The 27,042-nt window shown below is 46.3% G+C and overlaps 1 protein-coding gene across 1 annotated transcript in view; it reads left to right on the top strand.

The window, feature by feature from the left end:
* The window catches only part of Bfsp2 (beaded filament structural protein 2, phakinin), a 61,801-nt gene extending 38,099 nt beyond the window's left edge, over positions 1-23,702 (top strand). The window contains exons 3-6 of the mRNA XM_005406819.1: positions 2,715-2,871; positions 3,815-3,976; positions 17,190-17,321; positions 23,478-23,702. Of these exons, the coding sequence (XP_005406876.1) occupies positions 2,715-2,871; positions 3,815-3,976; positions 17,190-17,321; positions 23,478-23,702 (676 nt within the window). The remainder of the gene's footprint in view (positions 1-2,714; positions 2,872-3,814; positions 3,977-17,189; positions 17,322-23,477) is intronic.
* Positions 23,703-27,042: the final 3,340 nt, after the last annotated feature.

Raw genomic sequence — 27,042 nt, 5'->3', positions numbered from 1 at the left:
GAGGGTTGATTATAGTGGGAAGACTTTTTTGCTAGCATCAAGTTCTCTTTAACTAGTGTCTGCTTTCCAGTGACTTACTATAGGCCTTTGCCTCTGTCCCAAAATCTGACCACTTCCATTAACTTGAGGAGGGGAGAATACAGTGTAATTGGCCCAGAACTCAATTCTCTGAGAATGAACTGCAGTACTGTTGATGACACAAAGACAAATCAGAGATTGCCAGTATTGTTGATGACACAAAGACAAATCAGTAAAAATCAGTTCATAGCAACAGCTATGCCATCCTGACAATAGTAGGGAAATCAACAAAAATAATAGAGTCAAAGACAAACTAAATATTGGCATACTACAAGAATCAATAAAAGCTACCACTGTACCACCTTTACTATAGAAAAGAGATCTTCAGTAATAATCAAATACTGACATACAGTGAATATCTATTAAGTCCACAACTATATCACCATTAACAATAGAAAAGAATTGTACAATAATAGCATAGAGTCAAATAATTATTCTAAAGATTAATAGAACTTAGTAGTAAATACCACTAAGAATGGAGGGGTGGGAAAGGTGAAAATGAAAGAAGTAAAATTTGAAAAATAAAAAAGAAGAGAAAAATGAGATAAAACATCTTATTAAGGAATAAAAGAAAATTAATAGAATTAGATAGAAGCAACAGAAAAGAACAATCAAGAGAAAAGAAACAGAGAATGAAATAAAAAAGGAAAAAAAAATCTCCCCAAAAAAACAATGAAGAGAAAAGAGGAATGAGTCTGAAAAAAATCCCTCCATGTTTTTGAATGAGTGGTTTCTTTCCAGGGTCAGCAGTATTGGAATCCACCCGATATGAGGCAGGGATAGTGAGTCACTACTAAGACCTATTTTGTTTCCACACTCATATTTTTGTATGTGGATGCTGAATCTTTCCCTGCCTTTCTTGCTGGGGACAGTTGGTCAATGGAGTCTGACTTAGGGCTGTATTTACTCTAGCTGCTCCATTTCTGTGGCCCTCTGTGGGCCCCAAATCCCAGCTTTCTCCACCTAGCTTTATGACCCGTGGGTTTTTGAGATACACCCCCCACTCCCACCCCACTCCAGAGGCCCCTCTGTCTGTACACCCCTGGCTGTGTCAGCTGTCCAAGCTGAGGTATCTTCCTGATCACGTTGGCAGATGGGGAAACAAATGCACCACTGAGCTGTGCTGAGTGCAGGCAACAGGGCTGGAGAGAGGGTGTCAAACGGGCCACTGGACTTAGTGCCAGTACTTTCAAACCCAGCCCGCCCCCAAAAAGCCACTCATGACCAGCCTCATTTCCTACCACAGAAAGCTGGACCCCATGTCCTTCCTTGCCTAAGGTTAAACTTCCCAGGGGTCTATGTCTAGCCCATGCCTTCTCCACAACTCTCTCTTGTTCCACCTTCCACCCAGTCACTAGGGTGGCCCCAGAAACCCTAAAGTGTAGCCATTCTTTAGTTGTTTTGTAGCTCATTTTAAACAACCCCTTCCCCAAATGGCTCCCGATTAAACTCTCTCAAATAGGACAGGCAGGACCAGGGATACAGCTCAGCGGTACAGTGCCTGCCTGGCAAGCGCAAGGTCCTGAGTTCAGTATCTAGTACAAAAAAAAAAAAAAAGGGCAGGCATTACTCTGGATTTCTTCTCCAACTCTAGCCTGCCATGTGGGAGTTACTTTAGAGTAAAGCTCCATGGCCTTTTGCAGTTTACAGTAACCATTAGGGGCAGCACTGCCATCTGGTCTGTTTTTATGCCCTCGGGTTGCTGACCCTCTCCAGCCTTACCCTGAGTAGCAGAACAATCTCCCTCCCTCACTGGGAGCCAGAGTTTGCATTCCAAACTTCTTTGTTCTTTTTTCTGCGCTGTGCTATTTCTCCAGCTTCTCTGTAGTTTCTAGTTTTCCTATCAGTTCCCTCCCAGTTTCTGGAGATCTACTTCTTTTTTTATTCACCAGGTTGTTGTTTTCCAGGTGCCTCAATTCCAGGCCCCAGAGAGGCTGTCTTTTGCTGCTGGTCTTTACTCCACCATTGTTAATCTCTTCAAAAGTTGTAAATCTTTAAAACTCCAGATATTTCAAATATAAATCCATAGAAGTCCATGCTTCCTTTTCTCTTGGAGAGAACTGGCCCCCAGGCAAAGCCCCTTCCCACAGAGCAGTGACGGGGAGGAGCTAAGCAGCAGCACCTCCTGAGGGTGAAGTAGGAGCTGTCCTGTGCTTCCATTCCTGTATCCGTGAAGCCCAGACCCCCCTAGCCTCTCATCTACATTCCCCCAGTGACCTCGAAGGCATTTGGGTTTGCAGTCTAGAAGTCCAACACATTCTGTGTTTTGGGATCCCAAGTTGGCACTTAGCAGGTCCCTAGCAATAGTTGTTAAAGGGGCCTCAGGTAAAAAGCAGGACAATTCAGGATGGCGATGAAGATGCTGGATCCCCTGATCCAGTCTGAACTGGAGAAGACTTCCGTGGAGCTCTGTGTCCCAGTGCCCCATGCAGCCAGGTTATCAGAAGCTGATCACAACCACTTTCCTATTAATAAATCAACCTGTGACAATTGCAATACTAGTGCCCTCAAAGCGACTGGATCGGTGACTTAACATTCCTTGCGTACCACATAATTGGCCTTTTAGTAACATTCATAATCTGATTTCTTTCCTCTTGTGTTACCCAGCTCTGCTGATTAAGTCCCTTTATCTGCAGATATGAAAATGAGCAGCCATTCCGAAAGGCAGTGGAAGAGGAAATCAACTCTCTGTATAAAGTCATTGATGAGGCTAACTTGGCAAAAACGGATCTGGAGGGTCAAATAGAAAGTCTGAAAGAAGAACTTGGCTTTCTGTCAAGGAACTATGAGGAGGTAGGTGGACTGGGCTTGCTGGTGGGGCCCCATAAATGAGAGCTCCTCAGTCTGCCTCTCCATGCCAACATGGGCTACGGGGTCCTCTCAACCTCTCCCCATTGCTGAGACCCACAGGAGAAAATGCCAGCAAAATATTTTCAAGCCCTGCTAGTGGGTCCAGAAGTCTCCAGCTCAGATGGCTTCAGAGACAGGGCTGGGACTCGGGGCAGCAACAGGACTGAGCCGAAGTGAGTGGTGGGTCCTGTGTTGGGTAGGAAGGAGTCTCTCCCTCCGCAAAGCATCCTGTCCTACACACTTTCCCTTCCCCTCTGTACATGAACAAAATAACTCTGCAGGCAGACTGAAGCTACGGTTTCCACACACTCATTTATGCAATTAGGTCAGATCCCCGGGTGACATGACTAAAAGATTCCTCCACAGTCATGTGGTAGTTCCCCCACAAAACTGCAATTTCTAACCCACCTCACACATGCCAGTTATCTAATGTGCTCCTAGCTGAAAGAACCAAAGCCCACTCAACAGCACTTCAAGAAGTTCCTCTTTGTATCTGACCTTCAGCAACCAGCAGCTGTGAGCCCACTTCCCTCTCTTCCCTATCTCTACCCCCAGAAATTCCACAGTTATCTTAGAATCTCCTCTAGCTTAGCTGGATTCAGTGCTAAGTTTGCTTTGCTGTTGTTGCTTACTTTATTTTTGTTTTTATTTATTTATTTTGATTTTTGCTTTGGGCCAGGGCTTGTGAAAACCAACCTAAGAAATGAATCCTCAGGAAAAGAATCTGGCATCTATGCCGGAGGAGGATCAGGAACTCTGCGCCCATGCTTGGCAGTAGCAGAAGGAGAAGCTCAGTTATTGTCCAAAGAGCTGGCCTTCACTAGGGTAGAATTCTGTGGATTTTCTTCCCCTGCCAAAACTCATCTAAGGTGTGCATTGTTTCCAGGATGTGAAGGTGTTGTACAAACAGCTGGGAGGATCTGAGCTGGAAGAAATGGATGTTCTTGTCAGCACTGGTCTGGATGACATCCTTGAGATGATCAGAATTCACTGGGAGAGAGACGTAGAAAAGAACCGGGCAGAGACTGGAGCCTTGCTGCAAGCCAAGGTAAGAAGCAGGACCAGCATTCCACACTCTCCTACACAGAAGGAGCCAAGCAGAGACAGAGCCGTCAGCATGCAGAAGAGGAAATGCAACTGTCTAATAACAAGGTCAATTTCGTTAGACATCGAAGAAATACAAATTAAAATAACAGCCTTGTGTTTACGTACCTGAAACAGAAAATGTTTAAATGACATTGCTGGTGAGCAAGTGGGAAAGCAGATTCCTGACTGTTACTGAGGAACACAGACCAGTACCGCTCCTTAGAACACAGGACTTGGTGATGTGTATCGAGAGGGTTAAAGTGTCCCTACCTACTAGCTGAATAATCTGCACAGTATCGTAAAGGAGGAACTGAAAATGCAAAGACTGGAAATGTAGCTCAGCAGTAGAACACTTGCCTAGCATGAGTAAGTCCTAGGTCCCATCCCCAGTGCTTCAATTAAAAAAAAAAAAGGAAAAGAAAATACAAATGGTTATATTCAAATATACACACTGAGGGATTATAAGAGCAAAAAAATCTGGAGGCAAAAATACATAAATATTTAGTACCAATATAGCAAAAAGTGCCTCCCAGCCAGTGTACTTCAGTTGCCCAGGTGATAGTTCCTGTTGAAGTTCCTGTTGCTTCTGTCTCTTAAAAAATGGCTGGTCACTGTAATACATATCGTAAAAGCCAATCAAAGACAGCCAAGTACTCTACCTCTGTACCCACCCCCTTTGCAATTCTATAAAAACCTCCCTTCCTGAGCCTTTGGGGCCTGACATTTTGAAAAACAATCAATTCCTAGTCAGTACCTGTAGGACATTAAATAAATCTGCCTCCAGATCCTGGGTGTCATTTCAGTGTTTCTGCTTGCCATTGCACTAGGAAAAGGAGTAAGGCACAACCTAATTATACTGTGTGCAGTGAAATGCAAAATCGCCATTAGAAATGACATTTATGAAGCATTTACAATAACACAGGAAAATGCTTATACTAAAAGGTAAAGTGGAAGGGGGAGTGATCACAGAATGGCATATACCAAAGGCTTTTTGTAAAGGGCCACGTAGTAAATATTTTAGGCTTTAGAGGCCAGATGGTCTCTGTTGCACACTCAGCTCTGCCAACTGCAGTGTGAAAGCAGCCAGAGATAACAGGAGCAAGTGAGTGCAACTGGTTCCAATAAAACTTTATTTACAGAAACAGATGATGAGCTAGATCAGACCGCAGGGCTGTGGTTTGCCAACTCTTCGTATGTACAGTAGGGTATTTAAGTATTTCTCACATTTTTCTTAAGTAGTAGTACGAAATACATTCACAGGGAAAAAGATCAGTCACTAAACCTCATAATTAACAAAGGAATTACCAGAAAACAGAATGCAGGGGTTTGTTCTTTCCTTCCCCACCTCCCACCCATTCACGGCTTTGGGATTTTAAGGTGGAGGCTGAATGCAGAAGAAGAATGTGAAAAGGTGGGGAAAATAAGTTGACCTCTGAGAAAAGGCCATGGGGCTGCTTCTGAGCGCTTGGTTATCAGTAAGCGGTCCTCAGTCCTGGCTGAACTGTGGAATGATCTCAGAGCATTTTCCAGAAGGCCAGTGCCCAGGCTCCACTCCAGACTACTTAAAGCAGAGGAGTGCGGGACTTTGTTGTTTTTTAAAGCTATCTGGCTGATGTCCGTGTGCAGCCAGGGCGGAGAATTACGACAGTCATAAAGCTACCAAAGGAAACAGCAGAGCCATTCCTGTGCTTTCTCCTACCGTGTCCTCCAATCCCCTGCCCACCAAAGGACCAGCAGGGGCCATCCTGCAGGGTCCTCCCCGGCTCTCCACCCCAACCTTCACCAGCCCATAGAAGATCCCCCCATTTCTCCATCCACTGTCTCCTTTCATTAATTTTTTCTATGTAATCATCAGTTCCTTAGGGCAGGTCACTACACTTTTTTATAGCAAATGCTGCTGAGTAACTCAGCAAAAAGAAGCCCCCTCCACCCACGCTGGTGGAAAGTAGAAGGACGCAGAGGTGAAGGGAAGCTAAGCCTCAGGTTTCATTTTGTCTTTTTCTCCCCCAATACTAGGAATTGAACACGTGGCTTTTGCATAGCTCTTTTTAAATGTTCTAAATTTTGAGATAGGGTCTCACTGAGTCACTCAGTTGCCCAGGCTGAATTCAAACTTGGCGATCCTCCTGCCTCAGCCTCCTGGAGTGCTGGGATTACAGGCATGCACCAAGTTGCCCAGCTTGACTTTGACTCTTCTGAAAGAGACTCATGAATATCTAACAGCACGGAGTACCATCCAATCGTATTCCCTCATTGTAGAGTATGCAAGCTGAGACTTAGAGAGCACAGCTGACTTCCCAAGGTCACTCAGCTGGTTGGCAACACCAAGTTCAACCCTCCTGGCTGTTGGTGTAAGGACCTTTTTCTGCAATTCGACCACATTATTTTTTTTCCTACCTCTGTCCCCAAAGTTACTCCCAGTGGTTGGCAACCTTGCTTCTGCCCTGGCTCTGCTAGGGTGAATACCACGCTGTAGTAATCATTTCTTTGGGAAAGGGGTGGGACATTATAATTACCAGAAATAAATCCTGCCTAGTGTGAAAAAGAAAAAAAAAAACCTTGGTCATTAATAGTCACCCCTCACTCCTTTGAGAATCATCACCAGCCCCACAGTAACTCAAACATTAATTCCGAACAGATTCATTAGTGTGTTTTAAATAGTGTGATCTGAAATCTGCAGCTCAGAGAAACAGACAGGACTTGTTTTAGTTTGGCCAGTGCTGCCTGGGCCTCTTGCAGAGAGGCAGAGCTCAGAAAATATTTGCAGAATGAGTGAATTCCTCTGATCATCAACAGAAATCAGAACTGACGGCCAGAATTCCTCCAATAAATAGTTTTGTTAGATGCAGTGTGCCCTCGGGGGCTGACATTTGTCTGTCCGGAGCATCTCTTGTCTGTTTCTTGGCAGCAAAGCATAAATGCGAAACGGCTCCACACATACACATACACACACACACACACACACACACACACACACACCCCTTTCAAAAGCTTTTGTAAAGAAAATGCAAACATGCATTTAATTACCTTTCAGCCCAAGGAGCCTGGAAATTAATTAACATGAGTAACTTATGTCTTAGTTTAGGTTCCTCCAGAAGCGAGTCTTGAGACAAACATTGGAGTGGAAGTCATCTGTTTGGGTGGGGAGGGGATGGGAGGACCAAGAAAATGCCAGTGAGGGGGAAGCCAAGAAGAGAATTGACACAGCACGTATTATGACAGCAGCTACCCTGGACAGGAGGGTGAAAGCCCAGGGCATTCTAGAAAAGGCATAGGATGCAGAGGCACAAGGTGAGGGAGCCCGGTATTAATGCCACGCCCCATCAGCCCTTCGCCATCTGCGAGTACAGTGACCTTTCGGGGGCCACAAGGGAAGCTCTCAGGCAGAGATATGGAATCTGGGAAAGCGCACTATAGCATTCTGAAGCCCTAGAGAACAGAAGCAGGTGCCATAAGCACTTGCTACAACCTATCTGCCAACTCTTTCTATGCTTGTAATTGTCAAAGGCTGATCCAGAGGTTCTGGCTGGAATCCATGGTAACCACATGCCCTCCAGCCACACTGTTCCATAGGAACCTTGGAGGCCCAGGTGTCTGAGCATGCAGAGCTGCGCGGCTCAGTGACTGGGGCTCAGTGTTTGGAGGGCCAGGCCGGTCCTGAGCACGTTCCAGTCTGCTTCCTTCTTGTACAATTGTTGAGGTTGCCTCGTGCAGATCATGTCCTGCCACTCTCTAGACCTCCTGGTTAGCCATGTACAAGAGGAAAAAAAAAAGAAAAAAACACAAGAAAAGTATTTTTTCTAGGCTCTCACACACTTCTGGCACTACTCCTGTCAAAGAACAAAATTACAATTTAGTGTGGTGATACCAATCACCTTTTCAATTCCAGAATCAGGCAATTGAGTTACAATGAGCAGAAGAGGTTGGTTTTACAGACAGAAAAGGGTTGAGGAAAGCAGAAACAAAGGCAAAAAAGCAGATTGGTCATTTCAAAATTACTTGCAAGGTAAGGACAGGGAGACCGAAAAATATAAAAGCATTGTAACTAGTTGGGAAGCATCAGGAACTTCATCTTTCTTGTGTAAAGATTAAAGCTGAAGGCGCCATCATTCTCAAGCCAGTTGGTTACCAGCCTCCATGGAAAATTTGGTTGTTATCTCTCTAATCCTAATTTCTCAGAGAATAAAACAGCTTAGTGATGTGGAACGTTGGCATGAGTGACTCCATTTTGATTTTTAACCTGGTCAGCTGGGGCTAAGCGTAGGAGTTTTCTACAAAACAGTGACTACCTATAATTTTCATTTAACATATCAAATGTGTAGGTCTCTTCCACATCAAGCAATTCTCCAAATGTCAACTGGGGTACGGTGACTCTTTTTTTTTTTTTTTTGGTTTTTCTCCGGTACCAGGAACCGAACTCATGACCTTGCGCTTGCCAGGCAGGCGCTTTGCCGCTGAGCTAAATCCCCAGCCCCTGGGGTACGGTGACTCTTATTTCCTAGACATGATTAATTGAATCACCAGCGGAGATAGAGTCTGCTTTAATTGATGCAGTCCCTCTCTCCCCAGATCACACAGTGAGTGAGTTTCCCTAGCAACCAGTACCTCATCCTTAGGTGGGCTCCTAAGACACCTCCTTCACGTCAACTCAGGTGTGCTTGAAAGGGGTTTGCATGAATGACCAGAAAAGACACTACTTTCATCGTTTTCACTCTGAAGCTATTTCAGGAGTTGAAGACAAAAATCAATTATAACAAAACTCCTAGGGCTCTTGTCACTTAGGAAATTACAAAGACTCCTAGGAGCTCTGGCTAGGAGCCAGAAACAAAGGCCAAATATATAAAATATATATTTCTTGTTATAACACAGTATCACGCCATGGACAATATTCCCCCTGAATAGTCCCGAAGGGGCAGGAACCCCATGACAAACAGCTCACTCACAGCCCTTGCTCTGATCGGAGATTTGGAATTGCAGTGGGGCAGCTCCAGGCATCTGAGGTCAGGAGCTCTATCTGTACTGCACTGTCCTTCACCAGTCTCAGGGACCGGCTATCGAGAATGGAGAGGGCTGAGTAGATTGAAATGAATGGTGACTTTTCTGGTTTTGATAGTCTGATTGCCAGAAGAGACACTAGAGATCATCTAAGCAAGCCATCTACTAGACATTTCTGCAAAGATGGAAATATCCCCCAGTCTGTGCAGTAATCAGGATGGCAGATACCAGCCATGTATGGTCGTACAGCACTTGAAAGGTGGCTGAGGAACTGACATTTTGTCTTTATCTAATTTTATCTAAGTTTTATTTCAGGATATAGATACGACTAGTGGCCACAGTATCAGACAGTTTAGTTCTAGGCTTTCCAGTGAAGACACTAGAAATATTGGAGAGTGCATCTCTGTTACCCTTACTTATGTACAATTTGCCCTAGAAAGGCAAACATTTCATGTAGTCTACTCTACCTTTCCTGGCTTGCTTTCACCAAAAAGAGTGAATGTTTTCTAGGATCTGTGCAGTTGGTTCAAAATGGATTTTTCTGCTACTCTGACTCTAGTCTGCAAGATGCCTCATGTGACATTGCCATATTAGCCAACTGCAAGGGCCCCTTTCAAGGAGCACAGAAGGGACAGAGCCCTCATGCTGTTTGTGTCCAGCTCCGCAGTGTGCACACAGAACCCTCAGCTTGCGGACGGAATCCACCACGTATGGCTGGGCTGCCCTGGTCACAGCAGGCACCGGAGGGGATCCCTTAGCATTCCCACACTTACACACATCGCAGGGCAGCCGCTGCCAAAGCCCCAGTTTTCTTCTATCCTTTTAAATTCACTTTTGTTTTATTTTTTAATAGATAAAAATACTTTGTTCAAAATTCAGAAGTAAAAAGTGTCATCAAACCCATGTCTCAGCCACCTAGTTCTTTGCTTTGGGGGCGAATGAATGTTACTTTTTTTACCTATCCTTTCAGAGATATTTCATGCCCATATACAAGGAAATATTTACATATTCTCTCTCTTTCACATGCTCTTCAGAGCATGATGCTTTATAGCTGCATGATATTGCACCACAAGGGGCCACAAACAATGGCCCATAAGTCAAAAGTGGCTCACTGCACGTTTTTGCAAGTAAAATTTTACTGAAACACAGCCACATGCATTCCTTTACATATTATCCATGGCTGCTTTTGCACTGTATCAGCAGAGCTGCACACCGCTTCCGGAGACCACATGGCCTGCAAAGCCTAAAGTACTATCTGATCTGTACAGAAAAGCTTGCCAGCCCCCATCCTAGCTAATGGATGCCCCCGCATTTATTTAGCCTGTGCATTGTTGATGAGCATTTAGGTGACTCAGTCTTTTGCTATTACAAGTAATGTTGTAGCCGCTCAATTTGTATATCCTTCATTTCCAAATATTGGAATTCATCTGTGAGACAAAGTCTTAGACATGGAATTGCTGGTCTGCAAACGACAGTCTCAGTAATTTCGAAAAAAAAAAAAATTGCCAAATTACCCTCAATAAATGTTGCAACAATTTACATTCCTTTCAGAAATAGTTGAGAATGCCTTCTCTCTGCACCCTCCCGATACTGTGTGTGCCCTGCCTATACTTTAGTTTAAAAATAGTCTACAGTGTCACTCTATTTTGCATTTCTCATAAAAATCTGAGCATATCATCTTTTTAGATGCTGATCTCATGCATACTGGCTTCTGTGTGTGCTCCCAGATCATAGCTTTTGCCCATTTTTATTAGATTTTGAATTTCTTATTAATGGTTTGTAGTGGCCCTGAGTATTGCAGAATGAGTACTCTCTCCAGTGTAAGTTTCGCATGTGCTCCTAGATTGTCTCTTGTCTTCTTAATTAAACTATGGTAGTTCTGGGAGCTTTCAGAATGCATCCTCAGCTAGCCAGTGAGACGTGGCAGGAGGCAGCTAGGCCAGTGTTTGGCTACCATTGCCGCATGCTGGTGGGGTGGGCAGCACCACTGGGGCAGCTGAGGTGGGGTGGGGAGAAACAGAGCTGTGTGGGGGTTGGTTTTTGTTAGTTTGGGAATTGAACTCAGGACCTTGCAACTCAGGAACTGAACTCAGGACCTTGCCCTTGCCAGGCAGGTGCTGTGCCTCTGAGCTATATCCCCAGCCCCTAGAGCTATTTTTTAAAGGGAAACATGAACAGACTTTCTCATGGAGGTGTGTGCTGCCTCGTCTTTGCCCAGTTCCTTACTTTACTAAAGACAGTGTGCTGACACTGCAGAGGGTGCTCTCAGGCCCTCTGCTTCTGACTGTGTTTTCAGACTCTCAGCTGGTCAACAACCAGCATCTGTGTAGCAACCTACACAGGGGATCGCCCAGCATGGTAGCCTCCTTCTTATGCCTCCAATCAAGGATGCTCCATTCTTGTGCATTCAGAATCCATTTGTCAAGCACAAGGCATATGTAAGGCCCTGCTTTGATGCAGAGGATACAAAGTCCTTGGCTTCAAAGGATGGTCTTCCCTGGCTCCCTGACCCTACAGATCTCAAAATGTACCTGAGATATCTTTTATCCTGCCCATAAAAATTGTAAGAACCCAGTCAGGTATAGGGGTGCTTGTCTGTAATTCTAGCACTCTAGGAGGCTGAGGCAGGAGGATCACAAGTTCAAACCCAGCCTGGGCAACTTAGTGACTTACCAAGACCCTGTCTCTAAATTTTTTTTTTTTTAATTTAAAGGGCTAAGAATATAGCTTAGTGTTATGGCCCTGATTCAATCCCCGATACCATACACACAAAAAAGTATTGGGACCCTACTTCTCAAATAGATTTTCAAATGCAAAACAACCAAAATTCCCTAGAAGTGACAGTCCCGTAGTCCACATTCCACACTTACTCTTCTCCTAGAGTGAAACAAAGCAGGTGAGCCCCTTTTTCTTAGGGACAGGATGATCTCAATAAACCAGAACAAAAATACTAAAATTTAGATTCCCCAAGAAACACTTTAAGAAGAAAAATCCATTTTTCTCCTCAGAATTAAACTAATTGCTGCGCCTCTTCTACTGCTTTTGTCAACAGAGCTTGTTTAGTTTCAACCGAGAGAGCAGCAAGTCCGCAAAGCCATTTGCTATCTGTGTTTTCCTCTGGCAGCTTCGACAGAGGCTGGGAGTTGGTCCTGCGCTCAAAGGGAGCAGCTCCACTGGGCAGCGGTTCTTGTGTAAACCCAAGGAGAAACTTGGCCTCGCCCAGCCAGGCCAGCTGTTCTGCCAATGTTGAGGTTTCAGATTGTGAGAGAGACACGCGCTTTGTGATCCCACTCAGGAGGCCTGGTGTCACAGGCTGCGTGGCATTCGTCCTCCTTCCAAAGGCCAGGGGCCGTGGGGGTTACGTGTGCTGCCTGCCCAAAGCTCTCCTCAACTAAACAGCACACAACACCGAGTGATCGTGAAGTGATTTACAACCACTGTAATAACAGTAACAGTGGCAGCCGATGCTGCTAATGAAAGGGAGATTTGGTTTAACTCCAGTCGCAGTAGCTCTTCCTTCTCTTCTAGAGTCCTGAGCACGTGCCTGGTACACACTCAACCCTCACAAAGGTTTGTTGAGCATGTCCTGGGTACACAGAGCCCTGTAGGTCCAGGGGGTAAAAAGGAAGAAGTGGCCCTGCGCGCAGGGCGCCCACAATCTAATGTGGAGGTTGAGCCACGCAGAGATAGACAAAGGCCACTGTTCTACCAGGGAGAGTGAGACACCCTGGAGAAGCAGTCCCAGCCACATGTGTTAGCACTCAGCAAGAACGTTCTGAGCACTGCGTAGGCATGCTCTCATTTCATCCAGGCAGCTATGATGAATTTATCCACTGTACAGAGCCAGGAACTGAAGCTTAGACAGATTAGGTAGCTTATTCAAGGTCACATGTTTAGAAAGAAGCAGAACTAGAGCTGGGCATGATGTCAAACGCCCATAATCCCAGCGGACAGGAGGCTGAGGCAAGAGGACTGGGAGTTCAAGGCCAGGGGAGCGATGTAGTGAGGCCCTGTCCCAAAATAAAATGCAACGGGCTGGGGATGTAGCCCAGGGCTCCCTGTTCGATCCCCAGTACCAAAAGGAAAAATAAAAGGAAAGGAAAGGAGATAAGGAGGGATGGAGAGGGGAAGGGGGAATCCATGACCTTTCAAGATGTGCCTACTGTTTCAGAGGCCAGGGAGCGTCCATCTCCACACTCTGCCTTTTCGTAGGAGCCCACCCTCCCCTCACATCACAAGTCAGGGTCGTGCCCAAGGCTGTTTGCAGGGATGGCACTGAGAATGAGCAAAGCAGCTCAGATTTGGAGACGGCTCTTTTCTCTTTTGCTTCTCCTCTTTGTATTTCCAATAGCCAGACTCTCAAAAACGTGGTTGTGACTTGATATTGAAATTTGACAATCTTTATCATGTTTCTAAATGTCAACATACCCTCCTGCCCCAGAAATATAGGTAGAGTGCAAACATGAGCAGCTCAGCCCCTGTACAGTAAAGCCAAGATCCCACACAGATTTTTTTTTTCCACGAAAGCCAATATATTATATTAAACTTCATGAAGGCCTACACATCACATATTAGTGGTCTCACCAATAATGGAATCCTGCCTGCCATCAGTATTTTCAAAAATGAAATTATATACCTATGTATAATGTATAATACAAATATTTTGCTTATAGTGTATTTCAATTGCCAATGCACATTCACTCAATGACAGACTAACATATACAAATGTTCTTTTATGATAGGCCAGAACATCTGTTATCCCAACAATACAAAAACAGATACAAAGTAGTATTAAGGGACTTCCTTACTTAAAATCACAAAACCAAGTATATGTATATATATTTAAATCCTTTTATTTCCACTCCATCCTTTGGCTGAATTTTATTAATATAATATCTGCCCTTCTTAATCCTTCTCTTATGAAAGGCATCACTACCCTGCCACTCAAACCAAACCTCCTCCTCGACCACCCCCCACCTCTACTCATGAACTGTTCACAAGACATCCTTCTGTATTGCTCTGGAATTAATCTCTTCTTCGTTAGAGTTCCCTTTTGCAATTCCATTTCTTCATAGGTGTGGCATGTGAGATTTTGAGTTTCCTATTCCAGTTTTTTCTTCTTCAGTCAGTGGCAACAGCTCCACGTCTGTTTGCTTTTGTAGTTTTTGTATCATGGTCATAGTCTTATTCAAAGTAGTATAAATGCGGCTCTTAGTCTCTTTCTACTCAATAGCAACAGGTTTAAAACGTGCATACAAAGATTGGTATCGAGACTTTATTGCTGACAATTCCTTTAAGAGTATAACTGGATTTTTCTCTCCTGCTGAATCAAGATGATTAGTCTTGATTTCATATTCCAGCCTATACTGAATGTAATCCAGATCAGAGTCAGCTTTCTGGAACAAGAAATGGATTCAAATTCAGGACGACTGGAACTTGAGAGTCTTGGCCTCAAATCCTGGGCCCATCCGTTCCAGCTTATTGACCTCCGCCTCCATGTTGAATAGTTGACATTCCTCTCCATGCAGATTTTAAAACGTGGGGATCGATACTTTGAATCTCATCACACACCCAGACAGCTACTGAGCATGAAAACACAGTCCTACCTCCCTGTCCTCGGGGCCCACTCTTTGGTCTATGAGGAGAAATCTGGAGGCACTGGATTAAAATGGAAATCAAAATAGAGTTGTTATAATAATCAGAAAGCATAAATCTGAAAAGCCATAGGAAAAGAACATGTAGTACTTTAGGTGAGGTAAAGATATTAACTAGCAAGCAACGCTTGTGCCACATGGATTTCAGAAAGAATAAAATATTAAATGATACTGGAACTCACAGTAATTGAATGAATTACTTTTTCTCGTCCAACCTTGAACTAGAGCAAAGCCTCTACTTGCTGTTGATAGATCTTTCACACTTCCGTTATTCTTATTAATCTTACCTCTCCACAGAGAGGAGCAGAAGGTGAGATGTGGGATCTTGGCAGGCAGTGGTTGCTAGAATTTAAAAACACTGATTTGTTACAATTTTATCAACTTTTTAGTTATCCTCTGTCTATAGCAAGGAAGGCTGTTTTGTAAGTTTCTGTAGCAATCTAGAATTTTGCTTCCAGGAAGCAGGCATGACCTGGGAGTGGGAAATGCGGATTTCTGGGCCCTCTCAGCACCCCCAGCGTCACAGCCTGTACTTTCACAAGATCCCATGTAACTCAATGCACATTACAATGTGGTTCACCTAAACTTAGGGGAAGACCCCTCTAACTTCAAGGGTCTGAAACAGGTGGCTTGGTGGAGGCGACCACATTGTACCCCGGCTAAGAGGGCACCTCTGGTTCTACTGCTGCACGTCCATTCCAGCTGCATCCCCAGGGTCTTCAGCAAATCACTCTATCTCTGTGCCTCAGTTTCCTCACATAGAACAAGGGTAATGACGGCATTTGCTTCGTATGTTATAAAGATAAAAGGAAAAGCTGGATTTAAAGCTCTTAACATGGTGCTTGGCTCAGAGTTACTGCCTAAAACATGTTAATTGTGTGGTAGAATCCAACTCCTCATGGCCTTTACAAACTCATGTGTTGGCTACTGTTATTTTTAACATGTAAAAATTGATGTAGCCAATGCATGTGTGACTTTAATCTTCTGAAAGCCTCCATATCGTGGGCTTTGCTGCACGGTGGCCAGGAAGGGAGTCATCCTCTGGTTACCAGTCTCCTCTGCTGTCGTCTGTGGGCAGGGCTGGGACTCTGGGAGGTGAACGCTGGTCCAGAAGCTCACAGCCCTTGGCCAGCCAGTCCGAGCGGGGCCCAGCTTCTGCACTCCTGCAGCCATTCGCAAGTCTTTAGTGGTCATTTTGTGAAGTTGTTTGCAGCCTTCTAAGGACAAGAACTGAAGATTCTATGACTGAGACATGACTTGGGCGTTCTTAGCTCATTAGTTAAATTGGACTATTTTTTCATTCTTCTAGAAATAAGTAGTCATTATGCAGCAAAAATGGTAATTTCAGAAAGCCAGTAACCTACGCAAGAAAACAGGTCTTTTTCCTCCTCCATCATTGGCTAGGAGACATTCCATCAGACTGCACTGAAGAAGTGAGGGTGATCCCTCATTTGTCACCTTTTCCCAGCAAAGAGGACCTGCTTCCCTAGATGCCTGGAGAGGAATCAGAATCTGTCCATCTTGCTCTGGAGATAGGGTTCAAAGCACAGACTTTCACAATTGCAACTACACTGCTTTTTCTGAGGAAAGAGGGACCACTGGACTGCAGTCCTTGATTGAGGAGGATGTGGGGGCAACGGTGCATCTGTCAGTGCAGTGCAGGGGTTACAAGTTCTCTTAAGGACAATCTGGAAACATTCACCAAGATCACAAATATTTACCTGTGAAATCAGTATGTCCACCTCAGGAGTTAACTTGCAGAAGCACACCCTTGAGGGAAAAATGAGGATGTAAGGGCATTCTCTGCACCATTGTCTATAATAAGAAAAGTCTAGAAACAATCTAAGTCTCTATCAGCAGGGCCTTCTAAATACATTATGGTGCTTCCAAGCTAGGCAATGCAATGCAGCCATTGAAAAGAATGTAATCAATAGCTATATACTGATATAAAATAATTACTAAGATATATCAAGTGCTATAACAAAGCAAGGGAGGGGAAATACTATTTATTAATACAGCTATGTACCACATAATGATATTTTGTTCAATCACAGGCTGAATGTGGAGTGTAGCCCATCAGATTATGTCACCTAGCAACACCTTAGCCATCTTCACTTGTACAAGCAGACTCTATGGTGTTCACATAGCAACTAAATAGCCCCATACCACCTTCTCAGGATGTGCCTCCAGTGCTAATCACCACAGGACTGTACCTGAAGTACTTCTGGATAGAAATATAAGAAACTGAAAACAGGTGAACTATTTTGTTAGCACATAGGAAAGAAAGGAGATTTAGGAAGTTTTTGACTGTTATTCCGTCTGCAGGCATTACATGGTCAAAATAAGTAACTCTTTGTATGCAAGTTGGTGAGTGGGCCTCAGAAGAGGGGGGCTTTTAATTCTGACAGATAAATTTCCTCTGCTCAGAGACAATAGATTAGAAAGGTGGAGAAGGAAGGGTGGGGTTCAGAATGGGGTTCAGGGCCTGGACTGTCCCTGCTCACCCTGAAACCTGACTTTTCACAGCAAGACTCCGAGGTGGCCTGCGTGTCCCAGACCCAGGAAGAGAAGCTGGCTGCGGCCCTCAGAATAGAGCTACACAACACTTCCTGCCAAGTCCAGAGCCTCCAGGCCGAGACGGAGTCCCTGCGGGCACTGGTGAGTGGACCAAGAAGGGCTCTGGCATTTCTTGTATTAACATTAACTCCAAATTGTAAAATTCGTATGAGTCATAGTTTGCAGAGGAGCCTCATCCCACAGGATATGATTTGGGGGCCTGAAATGTCCACTGACTCCGGAGGACCATCAGGTGCTGGATCAGAACAAGGGTAGTAGACACTGCAGTGCCCCATCAAAATGTTGCCTACTGGCCGCGGCTAGAACGTTGGCTGCAAACACCCACAGTTGTCCCTTTTTGGCTGCCCCACTTCCCCCAGAAGTGCCCTCAGCCAAACAGAGGACTCTGGCCCAGGAGGTCAGGCCTCCTCCTCCCTGCAGCCCTCAGACAGTGACTGATTGACAGGGACTTAAAAGCCAGCCCACTTGCTTCAAAGCAAGCAATTCACTCTCCAGAGTTGTAGCCTGGTTCCAGCTGAGATCCTTGCTTCGCACCTTCCTTGGGTCTGTCCTCTTTTTTCTGAGAAAAATCCCCTGATTATTTATAAGTTCCAAGATCCTTGTCTCGGGCTCTGCTCTTGGGGAACCCAACCTAACCCACTAGTAAGCTCCTCACACTCACTGTAGTTTCCAAACAGTCTCTTGCAATTATTAATCATTACTAATTAAAGTAATTACAGTCAGCCCTCTGTAGCCATGGATTCCAGATCTGTAGATGCAACCAACCTTGGATTGCAAATACCTAAGGAAAAAAATTAAAACCTGTACTAAACATGCACAAATGTTTTTTCTTATTGTTATTCCTTAACAACTGTTTATGTAGCATTTACATGGTATTGGGTATTCACATTCTAGAGTGAGTTTAAAGAGATTTAAGAGCTATATAGAAGTATAGTATAGGTTACATGTAAATAATACACCCTTTTCTGTAAGGGACTTGGGCATCCAGATTTGAGTAGCCATGGAGTCATGAAGCTGATCTTCCACAGACCAAGGGACAACCGTACGAATAATCCAGCTAGCCACACTCTGTTCTCTGGCATGGACTAAAGGTCTGCTAGGTAGATATGAGGCACCGCTGTTCTTGGGGTCTCCTCCAAGGAGGCCACTTCTACCCTACCCACAATCATAGCAGAGTGTGTTGGTGCATAGCAGAGGGTGAAAGGGTCAGTGAGTATGATACTTGTGCAGCTGAGGTCTGGAGTTCACTGCGGCTCGTGACAGGCTCTGGGCCAGTGCGTGGGAGGATGAGGAAAGAATCTGAGGGGAGAAAAGTGAGAGTAATAGAGTCAGGAGGGCTCAGCTCCTCCAGTTATCACCTGTGTAAGTGGGCAAATCTCCAAAACACAATTTCCTGTTCTGCAAAATGAGGGTGACAGTCGTAATCCACCCCACTTCTCAGTTTGTCTATGAAGGTCTGATGAGAGAATGCATGAAAGCACATTCTTCTGACCCCACTGTATCACTTGAAAGGACCTACTATGCTCCAGGAACCATGCCCAGTACTTTGGGGACATAAGAGTAATTGTACATGGTCCCTGCCCCCAAGAAGTCGATGTGACTTCAGTAGAGGAGTTAATGTAACCATGGGAACCAGAAGGCTCTTGGTGCAAGCAGGTGGCTGGTGAGGAGATCACCCCACTGTGGGAGTCACAAGGCTGACTTCACGGTGGGAGCGGGGGAAACGGGTAACTAGAATTGGGCAGAGTTGAGGACAGAGGTCTGGAAAGGCCCCATCCACCTCAAAATCTACGTCTGACTCTACTACTATCCTAGGCCCAGCAGTCCTATGGAAGTGGGGACTGGTACCCAGGTTCAAACCCTGGCTCCTCTATTCACTGGCTGTGGGACCCCTCGAAGTTTTTCTTTTCTCACTTGTCCCAGTAAGGACCTATTTAGGTTTTCATATCCGCTGTCTTACTGGCTTAAGACAACAGTGGATCACTTGTTTCCTCTATGACACAGGCAGAGCTCAGCGAGGACAGCTCTTCTCCTGTTCTACAGTGTCTCCCGGGGCTGGGACACCCAACAATGGCTTCTTCAACGCGTGTGTGGGGCTTCAGTTGTGCACCTCTTTGGGTGGCTCTGTGTGACCTCTCCACATAGCCAGCTTGGGTTCCCTCATTTTGTGGGGTCTCACAGTGGTGCGGCTTCTGATACAGCCTTGGGCTTCCCTCAGACACTGAGTGCAGAAGCTGTAAAACCAGGCCTCTTAACAAGCTGGGCTTGGAAGTCTCTGAATGTCACTTATACCCCATTCTCTTGTCCAACCAATCACAAGACCGGCCAGATTTAACAGGAAGAAAAATAAACTCCCTCTCTTGATGGAACAGTGGCAAGGTCACATTGAGAATGCGTGTGTGGGATGGCGATAATTGTTTCAGCTGCCTTGGGAAATGTGATCTACCGGACGACGAGCAGAATAGCGTTTACCTCATAAAGTCACTGGGATGGTTAATTGGATAACGTGTGTCAAGCCCTTAGCACCGTTCCTGGCACGGAGTGAGCAGGCAATAATGTCCTCTATTATTATTTGTCATATAAAATTTAATCACCACTTCAATAGCCCCAAGTTGGCATCATTAGTCACCTAGGCACCTTGCTTAAACCCCACCTATTGGGACAAATGGAAAAAGAACTCACGCACCCAACAAGAAGATGAAAGCAGTGGCTTTCATCACAACTCAGAGAGCAGGTAGGCTGTGTCCCCTGCAGGTTCCACTAAGTCACAGTCCTTGTTCCTGGCCCTGGCAGCCGAGACGAGGAGGAACACAGATGGAGCCAGAATAGGTAACAGCCTTGGTACAGGGCACCTCCGTGGTCCTCGGGCAGGGCAAGCCGTGCACACACAAGGCCCCCACGGTTCATGCAAGCCTCCCACAGTCAGTCTGACAAGATTTTCCACCCCCTTTGCCATTATGGTGTTTCTGTCTTGGAAGCCAAGTACCTGTAAGGGTGCTTGAAGACCAATGAATTTTGTGTTTAGTTATCAAATCAGAAATGGAATGTGAGCCCAGAAGTCGTAGGAGGTCAGTATTTTACATTCTAGAGGGCTTAGCAATGCAAGAAAGTCCCATCAAGTCTCCAGAGGCCTGGGGAGTGTGTTCCTGTGAACTCAGGTTGTTGCTGGTACTACCTGTGTAACAAAGGCCAGGGTTCTGAGAGCTGCAGCAGTAGCCTGGCCAATAGCTCCAGCTCAAGCATCTCTGGATAACCAGGCATCCTTTCTTTCTGCCAGGACAGGGGCTTAGGTGTGGAAGTTATCCATGGATTCTGGATGGTGGGATGGAGACACGTAGGACCTCTGATAGGATTTCCCACAAATGCCCTGCTGGGCTGTGTCCCCTAGGTCATCAAGGAAAACCCTCAAGCTGCATGGAGAACTCACCTCGAATATGAAGCGAAAGCCATAGACAGAAGATCCAGTCATAATTGTATGAAGAGTTTTTCCAAATCACAAGTGTTATAAGTCCAACATCAACAACTACTCACAAACCAAACAACTTCATGTACAAACAGAAGGAGACGATCCCAGGGGACTGGAACAAATGAGTCTCAAAGCCTCTGCATCCTCACTGCTATAGAGGAGCCTGCAGGGGGCCGTAGTCACACAAAACCCTGGACCATATATTGATAGAGATTTATTTTCTAGTAATATTTTTCCTCCTGAAATGTGCCTATACTAGGACTCCTACTTAACACTCTCACACACTATGGAATTAGAAGACTTACGTAGGATAATATAATGACCTCTGCTTTACAACTACAGTTCAAGATGGCACCATGACAGAGAATCCTCCATTTCAGCAACAGTGGTCAAAGGGATTTGAAAAACTCTCTTCTGGAGGGTAGGACACAGAAATTTGTTGCATCAAGGTTGGAATGAATCCAATTTAGAAAAATATTCTTATGTTTGCATGTGTTATATTCAAAAGCCAGATACTTATCTATAAATCTACTATAATTTAGACTATGTAAAAGTATTAAACATAGATATGCACAGGTTTTTAAAGGTGTTTATTGACCAACTATAGTTTTCAGGACATGGCATATGGAAAGAGGAGAAGATAAAGATTTCCATTCTCCTGGGAAGACAGGGCAATACAAGTAACCATATTCAGCATCTTCATCCTGGGCAACCTGTGTGTACCAGGCTGCTAGTCTGTACAGGTCCTTCCCAGTGCACTGAGGTTATAGAGACTCGTTTCCTTCACACCTCAAGCAAGCTTCGTTCGCTGTGATAGTAGCGGAGGAGGTGTGTCAGCGAAGGCTTCCTGGGGGAGGTGATTCTTGACCGTGGATCTGAAAATGAGGAACAGTGAGCCAGGAAGGGCCAGGGGTATAGCTCAGCGCACAGCACCTGCCTGGCAAGCATGAGCTTGTGAGGGAGCCGGTGAGTGTGCTGGAAGGGATGGAAGACGGCAGGGGGAGCACGTGTAGGAAACAGCATGAGCCCAATAAACTCCAAGGCTGGAAGCACTCATGCGCTCTGCTGCAAGTGAGTGAAGAGCGCGCCATGCTAGGGTCCCTGGGAGCTAGTGATGAACTCGAAGCAGAGGACGGACAAGCCCAGATTTGGACTTTGGACAAGGCATGGGCTCGCTGTGAGGGGTGTGGGGAGAACAAGAAGTAGGAGCAGGGAGATGAACCAAAAGGCCACTGAGCTGATGCCGGGTGAAAGGTGCTAAGTGCCCCAGGCTATGCCATTACATCCAGAGAGGAGGCTGTGAGTGTGGCAGCTTCCCAGGCCATACGGGCGGTGGAACTCAGATTACACAGAGGGAGTGAGGACAGTGTTCAGAAGGGAAGGAAGACCAAGGACAATCCTTCCTTAGTTTCTAGCTGCAGCACATTTACCAGGTAAAGCACCGAATAGGAGGGGACAGCTGGCTCAGAAGGAAGACAGTGGCTCCATTTTGGACACCCTGGTTTGAGTGTGTTTCCAGGAAGAAGCCGAAGGAGCAGTTCCGTAGTGTAGGGGAGAAGGCTGTCCTGGGGGCAGCAATGCAGGAGGCATCCTCAGCCTAAAGAGGGCGTTAGAATCCTGAGTTGGCTGGAGACCAACCAGGCTCACCCAGGGTCACCGCTCCAAGGGCGGCCAGTGGGGAACCCTCCACAATGCAGCAGAGGAAGCGGGGCCAGCAAAGATGTGCTACTGACGTAGGACCTCCAAATGACACAGGGGAAATACTGTGATCCCAACCTGCTAGATGTCTGATAGGCCAGGCTGTATCCCTCAAAATCTGAGGAACAACGGAGGTTAAGAGTAGGAAATTTTATTGAGGGAGAGATAGCTCCTGCCTGAGACAGGAAAGTGGGTTATGCCAGACCCCACTTTCCAAAGGAAGTTTTATAGAGCAAAAGCAAGAGGTGGGTTCAAAGCAGGACAAAACTATGATCAGCCAAAAAGATTACAAGCACTGCTGCTCAGGTAATGTCGACCCAACAGGGAAGCAAGGTAGCAAGTGTACATGGAAAGAGCCAGGACCTTTTGTGGAAGCGATGTGTCAGGAGGTCCTAGTCACGCACCTGGAAGACTGACTGATGTCTGTCTAGACTTTACTGTGCCACGTGATACCAATTATAACATATTGCTTGTCCGCTGGGGAGGCCTGGAGCCCTGGCCCTCAATGCATGGGCCTCCAGCCCCAGTGGGAACGCGCTCCCATCTTCTGCACTGACTGCTCCCAGGGCCCAGCCCTGTCTGTCTGTAATACTGGTACCTAACTTAGCTGTCGATAGCACTACTATAAGACCAAAGAAAAAGTGCAGAGCAGGTGAAGGCCACCCACACCCACTCCAGCGGGGGGATCTCAGAGAGGCTGGAGTGTTTTAGCCTAAGGGTAGATGGGGTTTGAGCAATGCAGGCTGGGAAGAGAAATCCCAGAACAGGCCCCCGGGGGTCCTGGAAGGAGAAACCCCTGCAAATGCCTCTCTGCCCCTCTCCTTGCTTCTGCTCATTTCACTCTTCTCTCTCCTCCTTCCCTCCCTTCTTCTCTCTTTTCTGTCTTCATCTTCTCTCTCTCCCTCCCTACGTTCGCTCAACCCCACCCTCCCTCCTCTTTTCCCAAGGAGCCCTGCGACCCTGACCCCCACCAGTACAGGTAAGGCAATGGGTCGATGTCCGGCAGGACCTGCACCCCTCTCCCCGGAAGGCCGGCCAGGGGCCCTGGGGTGTACAAGCTGGTTCTCTTGCAGAAACGGGGCCTGGAGAACACGCTGCAGGACGCCAAGCACTGGCACGACATGGAGCTGCAGAACCTGGGCGCCGTGGTGGGCCGGCTGGAGGCGGAGCTCGGCGAGGTGCGGGCGGAGGCCGAGGAGCAGCATCGCGAGCGCACGCACCTCCTGGCGCGCGGCACCCAGCTGCAGAAGGACGTGGAGTCCTACCTGATGCTGCTGGACCAGGCGGAGAGCGGGTAGGCGCCACTCCTCCCTCGGCGGTTAAAGAAAGGGTCTTCACCTGAAGGTCGATGAATTATTTGTCTCCAAACAGTAGAGAAGTAATTAAAGTGAAAAGGAGCGTGACTAAGTGGTTGAGCTGTTGCCTAACTTGAGCGAGGCCCTGGGTTAAATCCCCAGCGAGAGAGGAAGGGGAGGGGGAGAGGAGAGGAGGTGAGGAGGACGGGAGGGGGAGGGGGAGGGGGAGGGACTGGGAGGGACTGGGAGGGACTTTCAAGCTCGCCTTCCCCAACCCACCCCTTTACATTCCCACAGCCCAGCTGTGTCCCGGGATTTTTCTATCCGCGTACAAATAATACGTATTTACCCACATACACACATATAGGTGTATAGTAAGGATATGTATATGTTTGTGTATGCATATACACATGTATGTACCTAAAACATACATGGTAGCTGTTAGCAGTGCTTCAGCTGCGTATAACAGGAGCTAATTAATGGCTCCATATACATGTGACTTTAATGTGCACCCCAGACAACTGGACGGGTTGGTTCATTTGTTTTGGGGGTTGCATTTGTTTTGTAAATGCAGATTCTGCTTCAGTTGGTCTCAGGTGGGGCACGAGACTCTGCTGATACCTGCACTGCTGTCTCTACAGACCACCTTTTGAGCATAACCATATTTATAAACCATATTTATTTCAGCGTCTCAAAAACAGGTGATTTAGGCCACTTAACGATCTCATTAAAGATGCGAGCTCTTTTCATCTCCTTAACATACCACAACATACTGGCTTTTTGTCTTCTTTGTCACCCATGGCTGCCAAACACCTGCCATAGCCCCTAACGCCACATCCTCATGGCCAAGAGAAAAGGGAAAAGAGTGAGTAGCAAAAGGCTTTCCCTTGAGTGATCCTCCCTTCATCCATGGAGGAGGACTGTTCTCGGATGGCCTCCCGTGGGCTTTCTCTTACATCTTGTTCCCCAGAGCCTGCTGTGTAACCACCTCGACCTGCCGTGGTGCTGGGAAAGCAGCACTGTGCTAGTCCAGGTTTCATAGTGGAGGCAGGGAAGGGGCTGGCCAGCCAGCCAGCCGTAACCACGGACATGTGCACACAGGTACACACACATGAATGTATGAGCACACATACCATTTTAATAGGGATTCGGAAGCATCTACCTCAGCCCTGGGCTTAGCTTCCTTGCAAACTCTTTCCAGAAACCCATGTGCTTATTTTTTATTATAGTTTTATATCTGCATGTGTGGCACAGGATGGCAGGTCTAGGAGACAGTTTGGGATCACATAGGCCAACCCCTCATGGTTCCAGAGAGTGCAAAGGCCCAGGTGAGAAAACGGGCCCTGGAGCCCAGGTCTCAGGCTCTCTCTGTGAGCCTAACAGCCTTCTTGGGAAGGAAGGAAGGTAAGAGAGCCACAGAGCAGCAAGTCCCCCTCCTTCCAAATGGAAAACGTGTCATCCAGCTTCTTTCCCGCTGTCTCTTTATTGAATTGCTTTCTGTTGCTTATAAAAGCCAGATGTTCCTCACAAAGCTAACTCTTTCAGATGCCTATGAACATCTGAGTAAATATATAAAAGTCACTTTAAACAAACACAAAGAGGAGGGAGTTAGGTAATTACTGTGCTCCGTGGGTGTGCAACCCTGCCTCCTGGTTGCCCCCAGCCCCACCCCTTGCACAGACAGGAAACAATCTCAGAACGCTTAGGTCATTTGCCCAAGATCACACAGCTAAGAAGGCAGGAACCGCGGTTTTAGTCTCCAAGAGTTAATAACCATGGGAAAGCCTTGCTACTGCCTTTCTTCTTTGCACATGTGTGCATGTGTGTGTGCATGCATGTGTTACTAAGATTGAACTCAGAGCCTTCACACTAAGCTACATCCCCAGGTATTTTTAAAAACCTTTTTGTGTTAGATTTTGTTTTGAGACAGTGTCTCCATAAGTTGCTGACTGGCCCAGGCTGGGTTTGAACTTGTCATCCTTCAGTCTGAGCCTCCCAGAAAGCTGGGATTAAAGGTGTGCACCACTGCGCCTGCCTCGTTTTTCCTTGGGAATTTAAAATCCAAAATTGTCTGGTTCCATGTTCTTTATCATGAGACATCTGCCTTTCCAACAATCGTGTTAATGATATTTTTACTGATTTTCCTCACATACTGCTTCTGATTCCCATGTGTTTCTTTTCAGCTAATGAAGAAACTTCCTTTCTCAAAGAAAACACAGCCTTCTCCACCAGCTGACAATGACACTGCCTGAGGTGCTTCAGACCCTGCTGGATTCCCTGGCTGGTTCCCTTGGGGTTGAAGAGCTTCCCAGAGGTGGAGAGGGTCCTTGTGCTTTCACTGAAGTAGTCTGTAGCTTGAGCAACCTCCCTTGTTCCTATCCAAATAAATGCTTTGTGTGAAGCTTCTGGAAAGTCTGCCCACCTTGTTTAACTTATTGCCGGATAGAGTTGGATATCAGTCTCCCTGGCCTTTGCTCTAAGAGCCTTTGGGTTTTTTGTTTTATTGTACTTGTTTGTTAGTTTGGTTTGATTTTTTTGAGACAGTCTTGCTACATAGTCCAGGCTGCCTTCAGACTCTCAGCGGTCCTCCTGCTTCAGCTGTCTGAGTGCTTGGATTACAGGCACATGCCACCATTCCCAACTCTTTTGTTTTGGTTGCATTTGGTTTGATGCTGGGGATGGAAACCTGAGCCAAAAGCATGGTAAGCACCCTTCTACCACTAAGCACCCTTCTACCAATGCACTCCACGCCCAGCCCAGGAGGCCATTCTTGACAGCTTCTGAAAGAGTCTTTGAGTGTGATGCCATCTGCCTTGATATCTGAAGGTCAGCTGTTTTTGGATTTAGAGTTGTACATGTGCTGCTGGGGCAAAAATTGTGTTCATGGCAGGCACAATATGGGGCAAAAAAAACCCTTTACTGGGACAGAAATGCTTTATCACCTGCATTCTATCTGCAGACGTCCCAGCCTGTGAAGCCCTCGAACGTGCTCTGTGTGTGCACCTCCGTGCAGACACACACATCCCGTCTGCCACTGGGACAGCACCTCAGTCGGTTTAAAGGGAGCTTCACTTTAAGCCTAGGGGGGATGAATTGGGTAGTGGTTGCTTGCCCTGCTCACAGCCTCCAAATTTTCTTCCAGGACCCTTTCCCCAGCCCTTTCAAGCCTCAGACCAGCCCAATATACTCCGTGCATCTGCCACCTCCCCAGGCTAAGTGACTGTGCCTTCTGATTAAAACTGAAACCACCAGCTGTATCCCACATGCTCTCAGTGCCTCTAAAACTGCACAAAACACCCCCCCAAAAGTCAGGGCTTAATTTCTTAAATCTTCCATCAAGTTT

Source organism: Chinchilla lanigera, unplaced genomic scaffold, assembly GCF_000276665.1.
Source record: "Chinchilla lanigera isolate Chin_1 unplaced genomic scaffold, ChiLan1.0 scaffold00100, whole genome shotgun sequence".
NCBI classification, from domain to species: domain Eukaryota; kingdom Metazoa; phylum Chordata; class Mammalia; order Rodentia; family Chinchillidae; genus Chinchilla; species Chinchilla lanigera.
This window is presented reverse-complemented; position numbering and strand designations above follow the sequence as displayed.